We start from the raw sequence: 10,991 nt of genomic DNA, 5'->3' as shown, positions 1-10,991 counted from the left end.
ATTACAGTTATACAGTTATGAAGTAGCAACGAAAATAATTTTATGGTTGGGCCACAACAGGAGGAACTGTATTTAAAGGGTTGAGAACCAGAGAACCACTGTGCTGGAGGGTACATAGCAGCGAGAAGCCATACAGTGAGGTCACAGGTAGAACACCCCCTGAGCCTGTGTCTGAGGCTGTTGTGATGGGAGAGTGACGCTGGTGACCTCGATGATGGGCGTTGTCCGGAGAAATTAAACCGCTGCACTGGGTTCTCACAGTTGAACTGACAGGCGAAGGGGGATCTAGCCCCTCCTGACGCCCAGGCTCGGCCGGTCCTCGGGCGGCTCCTCCAGCGGAACCAGCGGAGCAGTCAGGTTCGCTCTGAGGCGTCACGTGTTGTTGCTTTTACTTCCGCGAGGTCCCAGGTACTGCCTGTGCGCAGGCTGCGTCGAGCGGCCTGGATCGCCGTCCCCTCGGGACGCACCCACACCAGTGGCATCCTGTGAGAGGCGATCACGGGAGGAATCTGCCCGAGAAAGTTCATTACCGCTTTCCATCCAAGCATGTGCCTCCCTCATGGCTGGGAATTGGAAGTTGACTTTTAAAATGGGCTCATTCTCCCTCCCTTGCCAAAATCTGGTAAACGTGGCAAAGCAGATCAGAAAACAAACAAAAGCGAGTTAAATCTGTAGCAGAGAGATTTCCGTCTGTAATTCAGGAAGACAAGACCGAGCTTGAGGTGCAGACGGTGGAAACGTGACCTGGGGGGGGGGGCGGGGACTGCATCCGATGGTCCGTCGGGCGCGTGTCGGAGCTGTTGATTCACTGGGGCTTTCCATGTGGAGCTCTGCCTTTGTTTTTCTTCCCTCCTGTGCTGCGTAGTGGGTGGCAGCTGTGTTTACCCACAAAGTGCATCGTGGAGTGTGGGTGCTAGCCTCCAAGGTGGGCAGCGCCCGGCAGTGCACGATGCCCGGTGGGGGAGGAGGCCCCCGCAGGAGCAGCCCTGGTTTGTCCCTGTTCACGGCCAGAGGCAGGCAGCTATGAGCAGAGGAGGAGCCAGAGCAGCCTCTCAGACAAAAGGCGCGGATGATCCCAGCACAGCCCGAGGGAGGGAGTCCCCCAGCGGAAAGTCAGAAGGAGAAGACACGAAGACGGCGGCGATATAGGCAGACGCGTTCCAGGTCTTGTCCCGGAGCAAATGGAGTAAGCAGCTGAAAAACTCCACCCAAAACTGCAGTGAGTGAAGTAGCCTTGGCTCTTTGAGGCCCTTCGTACTTTTTTTTATATATACATTTTTATTGATTTCATTGATTTCAGAGAGGAAGGAAGAGGGAGAGAGAGATAGAAACATCAGTGATTAGAGAGAATCATTGATTGGCTGCCTCCTGCATGCCCCCCACTGGGGATCGAGCTTGCAACCCAGGCATGTGCCCTTGACCGAAATCGAACCCAGGACCCTTCAGTCCGCAGGCCGACGCTCTATCCACCAAGCCAAACAGGCTAAGGCCCCTTCGTACTTCTTGTTGCTACCTGGTTTCTAGTGACTTGATAGTTACAGCCCCATCTAACAGGTCCTTGCCGGAAGCTTGTTTTTCTCCAATATGTGAGATCTCCAAGGGGAATAATTCAGTACTCACCGTTGGAAGGCTTGATTTTCTCATAGCACCGAAAGATGACAATGAGGAGAAGCCCCTCTCCAAGCTGGCAAATCATGTAGAGGAGAGGAAAGAAGAAAAGTGGTCCGATGACTTCAGGGGGGAAGGTCACATTGAGGATGGTGGAGCAGAGTTGAATATTTTGGCATCCAGTCTCCATGCTGACAGTGCGCCTGCATCTGTGTAGGTTACAAAACAACCACCCCGTATGCCCTCACGGAAGAGGCATGAGTGTACAGCCTCACTTCCCTATCTTCTCCCCCCAGATACTCTAACAGTCTGAGACAGGAAGTGTGCCAGGGAGTGGAGTGCACATGGTTTCAGGAAAAGGGGAGTCGACACATGTTAAAATCACCAATCCAGCCTTGTGGAAGTGGGTTCATGAAGCGAGTGTTTATGAGATCACTTTTTATTGTCTTGGAAATGGATGATTTGTCCACTTTTGTAGGGTTACTAAATTAAAATTTGGAGAAATGTCCAGTTGGTGAGGGAGGAAAGGAAGGTGTGAGCCAGTATCAATCATTGGCTTGTTATATTGGACTTACAGGACAATTAAAATTTTTAACATATAGTAGAGGATTGAAATACCTGAAGATCTTGTCCTGTTCCCAAGTTTCTGGCTTTGCTACCTTTAACTCTAAAACGTGATGATTAAAAAAATATACTTGATTCAGCCACATTTATCTATCATTGGAATACAATCTCAGCTTTGCTTCCCATTTTATGAATTAAAGAATGGGATGTTTACATTTAATAAATGTACATTTAATTCATTGAATTGTAATTAATGTATTAAAATAATTGTTATTCACTAAAACCCCTGAGAGCTGTCTCAGCATATGAGGAAGACTGCTCTGGCGGTACTTGATGCTGTGATGTTGGGGCCGTATATGATCCATACCACTCTGTCGTGAAAGTTGACGTCAAGTAGTCATTGGCAGTCTTTTGACTCTACTGTATCACCATGTGTTATATCCTGTACTAATTTGGTCTTTATTAGCATGTTTTTTTAAAATGGATGATTATTTTTAAAAATTATGTAAAATTTTTTATTTTTAATTACAATTGATATTCATTATTTTATTCTAGAGGCCTGGTGCACGAAAATTTGTGCACTCAGGGGGTCCCTCAGCCTGGACTGTGCCCTCATGCAGTCCAGGACCCCTTGGGGGATGTCCAATTGACGGCTTAGGCCTGCTCCCCTAAGCACTGCCGGAAAGGCTCCCTCCACTGCTGCTGCGCTGGCCAGCCATGAGCTGGCTTCTGGCTGAGCAGCGCTCCCCCTGTGGCAGCGCACTGACCACCAGGGGGCAGCTCCTGCATTTAACGTGTGCCCCCTGGTGGTCAGTGCACATCATAGCGACTGGTTGTTCTCAGCTGTTAGGGTCAATTTGCATATTACCCTTTTATTATATAGGAGGATTAGTTTCAGGTGTACAGCATAGTGGTTAGAGAATTATATAATTTACAAAGTGATCCCCTGATAATTTTAGTACTCACCTGGCCCCATATATAGTTACTGCAATATTATTGACTATATTCGTTATGCTATACTTTACATCCCTGTGACTATTTTGTAACTACCAATTTGTACTTCTTAATCCTTTTACCCTTTTTACCCAGCTCCCCAACCCCACCTCCTACTGGGAACTCCCAACTTGTTTTTTGTATGAATAATTATTTTAAAATTATATTTTTAAAACACAAGTTTTTTGAGGTGGGGGCGGGAGTGCTAGGGTGCTACTAATGTAAATTCCTGCATAAACATTTGTCTACTATGCTTGAAAAGAGCAAAAGTTCTGGACATGCACTGCTTTGTATAGACAGGGTGCCTGATGTTCCCATTCCAGGCTTTCAAAGTTATCTATTCCCTTAAAGTAGCAGCTGTTTGTGAATTGGATTAGACTCTAGCCGAGGTCCCAGCTACGTCAGCAGAGCTGTCACTTGATGGTGTTCTTGTCAAAGGAAAAAAGGAGGAAATGTGGAAGAGGAAGAATATGATCAACATTTGTCATAATGGCACAGAGATACCCCAGTGTCATTAGCTACCAGGGAGTTGGGCAGGAGATGGAATCTAGCCTCTGGAGGGAGCCATGAGTTGCTGCTCTTGGATGATTAGAGAGATGCCGTTGGTCTTTGGATTAATGTTTCTAACCCATTCAATACCTTCCCAATATTTCAGTCTAAAGTCCCTTGTTCAGTTGATGCATTTGAACATATTGCTGGCGAAATGCCTTCCGCAGGCCTCAGATCTCCTCATCCTTTTCCTGAGAGACCAGGACAAGAATGAGGCCCACAGAACAGTGAGACTAAAGTAATACCTACTGTTCATTGAGGCGGAAGACAGCAGAGAGAACGTAGCCTAGCAGGAAGCCGATGAAGGGCATCAAGGAGGAGGTGGCCCACAGGTGGGGTGTCATGACAAACATGATGCTCTTGCCCACGTTGATGACAGAGAGCACTGTGATGGCCACACTGAGCAAAAGCATGATGACCATTCCTCCCTGTGAATGAGGACGAGAAAAGGCCATTAGAGGGGGGGTGGGGATAGGGAGAAGCAGAGAGTAATGGTGAAGCCCAAGTGGGCACTGGAGGTGAAAGACATTTTAATTTTTAAAAATTGGTATTCGAAGTGGGAGGGAATACAAAGACCTTTATTTTCCATGTTTTTGGGATTCTTTTCAGTAGCTAGGAAGCTTCTTGGAGGACAGAGACCCAATTAACACTTGTTACTAAAGACTAAGCCAAGTGCAGCATCTGTTGACATCTCTGGATAGCAGATTTTCAGTAAGTGGCTCTGAAGGAATGAGACTGTTCAGTCCTCCTGCAAAGTGGTTCTTGTAAATTAAAAATTCTTTTGCAAAGTCATTAACTGCTTGTGTACACAATCCAACAATACTGCCATTGCTCCAAATAGTTTGGAACTTAATCGATGTTATTCTTAGAACCTGTCCTACTTGTCTCAAATACCTCCTTTATGGGTAAGGACCTCATACATTCTAGGATGAATTTGACTCTTGGAAGTTGCCAAGAATCATTTGAAGTGAACCTGGTAAGCAAATTGGGTGATCAAGCCAGGTAATGTGGGTTTAGATCCCAAATGTAAAGAGACGTGCCTTTCTTGAGTGACCTGCAAATTGGTTACAAAAGGAAGTTTCAGAAATATCTTGGGTAATAATGGCATCATAGAAACAATGCAGGTGTCCACCTTATCCCAGGCAAGTGCTGTGAAAGCAACATTTATTGCCCTTAATAATTACTATTAAATACGTTAATATTCAATATGAAAGCAATGTTGAGTTTTATTACAAATTTTTTATAGTTGCATCTTAATACAATTTTCAATTTTCAATAGATTTATAATGAATTTACAATGTTAAGATTTTTCAGCAGGTGACATAGGATGCAAACTTTCAAAGTGCATTTTCTTGTTTGCATTATGGAGAAAGACACACTCCAAATGATAAAATATATGCACAGATTTAACGCTCTTGGTCTTGCTCATTGTTTAGTAAAGATATATAAGTATATACACATAGCAAATGTAATGATTATATGTGTTGGTTCAGTTTTCAGTTCATTCACATGTGTAATATTTGATATCCCTAGTACCATTTTAAAAAATAGTCGTAAATTATAACACAGAAGTTGCCATTTTAACTATTTTTTTAGTGTACAATTCAGTGGCACTACTTAGATCCACAAGGTTGTCTTGGTAGCATTTTAAAATTTATTTTCCTCAAATTTCAGCTGCAGTTTTGCATTTCTATGTTTTTTAAATCCATATTCCAACTGATGTGGTCATATAAAATATCACCTGTACTAACCAGTTCCTATCCCAGGATAGGAAGGAATTTCACAGATTTCATCAATAACCACATGCTTCAGATTTTATTACATGACTTCACTGATGAGCTGTTCATTTGCTCTTGCAGTTTGAATTTTTTCTCTTTTTGGATTCCTGTCCTTTGTTGCTTTCTACCGAATGACCAAATAGTTTTTGACCCCATCAAAAGAGTGCAGTGGATAATGGGAGGGGCAGGGCATCGGGCTATAGGAATTGCCCCATGAATCCGGCAGACCTTTTTCTCTGTGGGCATTTACTCTCGTGCTCTCACTCGCTCGGTCTCCCACTCTTGGAGGCTGCAGAGTGGTTACGAGTATAGACGTTGCTGTGATCCTGGTGTGGAAACTGCTTCAGCTGGTTTCACGATGTGTAAACTTCAATGAGTCACTCAACCTCTCTGACCTGCCATATCAAAACCATTCACTAAACTGTAGCTCCTACTATTACTCACTAGAGGCCCAGTGCATGAAATTCATGCACGGGTAGAGTTCCTAGGCCTGGCCGGTGGGTGATCCAGCTGCTGGCTGCCGGCCGGGGCCTTCCTTCGTTCCGTGCCGCCCCCTGGTCAGTGCACGTCATAGTGAGTGATTGAACTCCCGGTCTCCCAGTCTCCCAGTCGAACTCCTGAGGGGACACTTTGCATATTAGCCTTTTATATATAGAGATAGGTAAAGGAGAAGAGATTCACATCCCAAAGTTTCCTGTCACAGTCCTGCCATCTGTGGAAATCTCATGGCCACAACTACCTGCTTCACCTGGTTTTTGTACCACCTGTCTGCACTGCCCTCTCATGAGTGATTGAGACTGTGATGAGTGTCCATTCATGGGCAGCCAATGTCATCAGCTTGACCCAGGAGATGACCTGGCCCAACCTATTCCCACAGAGGTGGCCTACACATGCTGGTGAATGACCCAACTAGTCGCATCCTCTCCTTTTGGGAGATTTCAGAATTACAGGGAAGCAGGAAAAAAAAAAGAAGGAGAAGACACAGGCCTGGGGGCAGCAGAGGGGTCAGAAGAACGTTTGGGGTGGAGAAGACACGGGCCTGGAGGCAGCAGAGGGGTCAGAAGACGACGTTTGGGGAGAGACGTAGGGGGGTTTTCATTCAAGAAAAATCACCCAGCGCAGGACGTAGGGAATTGAAAGTTGACTTTGAGATTGTAAATGGAAATGCCGGCTGACACGGCTCAGATGTAAACTGGTGAGAGGAAGGGCCGAGCGAGGGAGTGTCCTCCGAGGGCCTTGGGAAGGGAAGGCCTCGGACGTGGGAGACCGTCGAAGAGATGGGCAGTCGTTACACACACGCCAGCGTCCGTCTGAGAAGAGCTCTAAGAGGCGAGTGAAGAGAAACCAGAGAGAATAAAATAATCAAAGAAATAAAAGGAAAAGAGCCTCCAATATGGAAGAGGAGTGTTCAGACCTACTGAGCCCTCTGGTGCCCAGGGCAGACGCATCCCAGAGGGACTGCGAATCTGTGATCACAGAAACACACACGCAAACAGCAGTCAGGCCGGAGAGAGAGCCATGAAAAGCAGGCTCTTCTAAGTCAGTGCAGGTTGTAATTAACCAAAGAACACAAAGTTAATGCACATCTTTAAGTGTGAAGGGTGAACACTACAACCATGATGTAGGTGACATACATACATTTAAAAACCATCAGAAAGGCTTATTCAGTTAACATAACATTCAGTTAATACAGTGGTTCTCAACCTTCCTAACGCCGCGACCCTTTTAATACCGTTCCTCATGTTGTGGTGACCCCCAACCATAAAATTATTTTCGTTGCTACTTCATAACTGTAATGTTGCTACTGTTATGAATCGTCATGTAAATATCTGATATGCAGGATGTATTTTCATTGTTACAAATTGAACATAATTAAAGCATAGTAATTAATCACAAAAACAATATGTAATTATATATGTGTTTTCCGATGGTCTTAGGCGACCCCTGTGAAAGGGTCATTCCGATCCCCAAAGGGGTCGAGATCCACAGGTTGAGAACCGCTGAGTTAATATAATGAATCATCTTAGAGGATCAAGTGAGATTTTATGAGATCAAATACAACTTTTGCTTTTTTTGTATCATGAATTTTTTCATGAGACCTTTTTTGAAAGAGATTTTTCTTTTAATTTGGTAAATTCAGCAAACGCTAGAATGGAAAAAAAAAACAGCACAAAATAACCAACAAAAAGTTATGATAAATAGGTAATATCTATAACATTAGTAATCACAACAAATGTAAATGGATTAAATTTTCATTTTATAACATGGGTGTTATGAAAATGATTATAACACAGTCAGCTGTATCTGGTGATGAGTGGTACTTGTACAACAAAAACTTGCAGTCAAGTGCTTCCTCAGATATATGATTTGCAAATATCTGATGAGAGATACTCTAAGGACAGACCATTGAAGAGAACATACTTGGCGTGATACAGGGCGCAGCAGCAGGAGGCTTACAGTTGTCCATGTGGAAAATAATACAATAATCTATAATAATAAAAGCATAATATGCTAATTAGAATGGACAGCCGAATGACCTTTCAGACCTCATTCCGGATATCCTTCTGGACGAAGCCGCGGCGGCGGCGGTCGAGGCAGAGGCGGTTAGGGGTGGGTGATCAGGCAGGCAGGCAGGCGAGTGGTTAGGGGCAATCAGGCAGGCAGGTGTGTGGTTAGGAGCGATCAGGCAGGCGAGCGGTTAGGAGCCAGCGGTCCCAGATTGCAAGAGGGATGTCCGACTGCCAGATCAGGCCTAAATCGGCAGTTGGACATCCCCCAAGGGGGGTCCCAGATTGTGAGAGGGTGCAGGCTGGGCTGAGGGACCCCCCCCGCCCCCCGCATGAATTTCGTGCACCAGGCCTCTAGTTAATAAATAATACAAGAATAAACTCTGTTTCACATACTCACAACTGTAAACCTACTATTGCCCTACCCTGTATTAATAGCAGATGAAATGAAATTCAAAGCAAATAATATTAACTAGAATAAAGGATTTCATATTAATAGTCTAAGGTAACTGAGTAATTATAAACTTTTACATATTTAACTACGTAATTCTGAACTACAGAAAGCTACAACAGGAAAATGTAAGAAAATATCAAGAGATCCGTAATTAGTAGAAAATTTAGCTATACTTTTCTCAGAAGACAACAGATCAAATAAATAAAAATATATAAAGGACTTCAACAGCCAGTTAACAAATTGATCTCACTGATAATTATGTTATTTTATACTCACACAGAAAACCATGTTCTTTTGAAATACACATGAAATCTTTACACTCATGACCATGTGTAATGTTTTCGGATTAAAATGCAATAAAGTTAGAAATTAATAGCAAATAGACAAAAATAATGACACATGAAACAAGATTTAAAAGTACTCTAACCATCAAGCATGTAAAAAAGTAAAGCTAGACCCTACACCTAAATAGAAGCTTAAAACGAAGAGATCTAGAAGGAAGCATCGGTGCAGTTTTGGGACCTTCGGTTAGGCAGGGATTTCTCGAGTAAGACACCAGGAGCAGAGCCGCACAGAGAAGGTTGGCAAGTTGGATTTTATGATAGGGAGAGATGTCTGGTTTTGGAAAGGCTGTCAGATAATGAAAAGACAAGCCAGAGACTACGAAAACCTTATTGGCGAATCATATATCTGATGAAGGACTTGTATCCAGAATATATAAAGAATACACGGAATTTAATGGCAAGAAAAGAAACGGCACTTACAAATGGGCAAGCAATTGGAACGGGTGCTTCATCAGAGAAAATATGCAAAAGCTAAGCAAGCCCGTGCAGAGATGCCGAGCGTCGTCAGTCACGAGGGGAACAGGGATTAAAATCACCGCACACGGTGAGACGTCTACCATAGAACAGCCCGAGCACAGCGAGTATTGGCGAAGATGTGGAGGGACTGGCGCGCTCAGGGTGAGAGGGGAAGTGGGAGATGCTGCCACCACTTCGGAGAACAGTCTGGCGGCTCTTGAGGCAAATGCAAACGGATCTTATAATTGAGCCCGTCCCCTCTCAGGAGAAATGAAAACTCAGGTGTTCGTAGTCACTTTGTTTGTAACTAGAGGCCCAGTGCACGAATTCGTGCACAGGTGGGGTCTCTCGGCCTGGCCAATGATTGGGGCCGATCAGGGCCGTCTCGCCCAGTCCGGGCGGGTGGGGGAGGAAGGACCACAGGAGGTTGGCTGGCCGGCCAGGGGGAGGGACCGTGGGAGGTTGGCCGACCAGGGGAGGTTGGCTGTGGGAGCACACTGACCACCAGGGGGCAGCACCTGCATTGAGCATCTGCCCCCTGGTGGTCAGTGCACGTCACAGTGACTGGTCGTTCTGCCCTTTGGTCCATTTGCATATTAGCCTTTTATTATATAGGATAGGACGCAACTCGACAACAGCCCGCCTTCTACCAGTTGGTGAGCAGGTGAGCAGATCGTGGTATATCCATACACTGAAGTAGGATGCAGCAATAAAAAAGACCGGACCGTTGGTACATGCCACAGCACGGGCGAATCTCAGAATAGTTATGCCCAATGGAAGGAGCCAGACAAATGGAGTGCACGGCCTAGGGTTCCCACACGGGGGTACATTTATATCCCATTTCTATAAAGTTCTAGAAAAATGCAAACTAGTATTCAGTGACAAAGAACTTTAGTGATTGCCTGTGGGGTGGGGACAGGGACAAAGGGAGGGTAGTCTGGAGGGCTGACAGGGTCATAAGAAAATTTGGGGAGGGGGAGGGTACACTTATTGTCATGGTCGTCCCCACGGTTTCACAGCTGCACACACATGTCGAGACAAACTGCGTACTTTAAATATGTGCAGTTTATATGTGTCAGTGATATCACCGTAAAGCTATGAAGGCAGTCTATCCCCTTAGACCAGCGGTTCTCAACCTGTGGGTCGAGACCCCTTTGGGGGTCGAACGACCCTTTCACAGGAAAACACATATATAATTACATATTGTTTTTGTGATTAATCACTATGCTTTAATTATGTTCAATTTGTAACAATGAAATTGGGGATCACCACAACATGAGGAACTGTATTAAAGGGTCGCAGCATTAGGAAGGTTGAGAACCACTGCCTTAGACAGTAAAACATTCTTTGTCAATCACCTCAGGCTACAACTCATTGGAAATGAGTTTTGTGGAGCACTCACACCATTTCCTGGGTGGCTGTCCAGTGAGGAGTTATTGTAAATAAATAGGCAAAGTTAACGTTTGTGGCTTAAAAAAAATCACGAATGGGGGAAGGCTGAGAAAGAAAAAGACCCATTTCTGGAGGATTATATATTGCTGAATTATTCAGATTAAATATGTAAGCCCTTGAAGCTCGAAGATCGCGATGTTATCAAATCCATCAATTTACTGTGTCGATTTGAAAAAATCTCCGTGCTAATTACAGAAGACGGATTGATCTGTCTGGGCACACAGCACGCGATTAATCAGAGGCACACGTGTGACGGTTCATTATGCAGAGAGCGAGCGGCTGCTCC

General features: G+C 44.8%; 2 protein-coding genes across 2 annotated transcripts in view; one reads left to right on the top strand and one right to left on the bottom strand.

Annotated features, from left to right (window-relative positions):
• The window catches only part of ARL15 (ADP-ribosylation factor-like 15), a 28,623-nt gene that overhangs the window by 8,916 nt on the left and 8,716 nt on the right, over window positions 1-10,991 (top strand). The window lies entirely within an intron of this gene.
• On the bottom strand, window positions 1,588-4,470 carry LOC102248185 (sodium/bile acid cotransporter). The gene is made up of 2 exons (XM_005858459.2): window positions 3,964-4,470; window positions 1,588-1,817 (listed from the first exon to the last, which is right to left on the bottom strand). Exons 1-2 carry the CDS (start codon window positions 4,167-4,169, stop codon window positions 1,610-1,612), a joined length of 414 nt encoding a protein of 137 aa, XP_005858521.1. The 5' UTR covers window positions 4,170-4,470; the 3' UTR covers window positions 1,588-1,609.

This window comes from Myotis brandtii, unplaced genomic scaffold (genome assembly GCF_000412655.1).
Source record: "Myotis brandtii unplaced genomic scaffold, ASM41265v1 scaffold1185, whole genome shotgun sequence".
NCBI classification, from domain to species: domain Eukaryota; kingdom Metazoa; phylum Chordata; class Mammalia; order Chiroptera; family Vespertilionidae; genus Myotis; species Myotis brandtii.
Note: the sequence above shows the minus strand (reverse complement) of the source record. Positions and strands in the feature narration are given on the sequence as shown.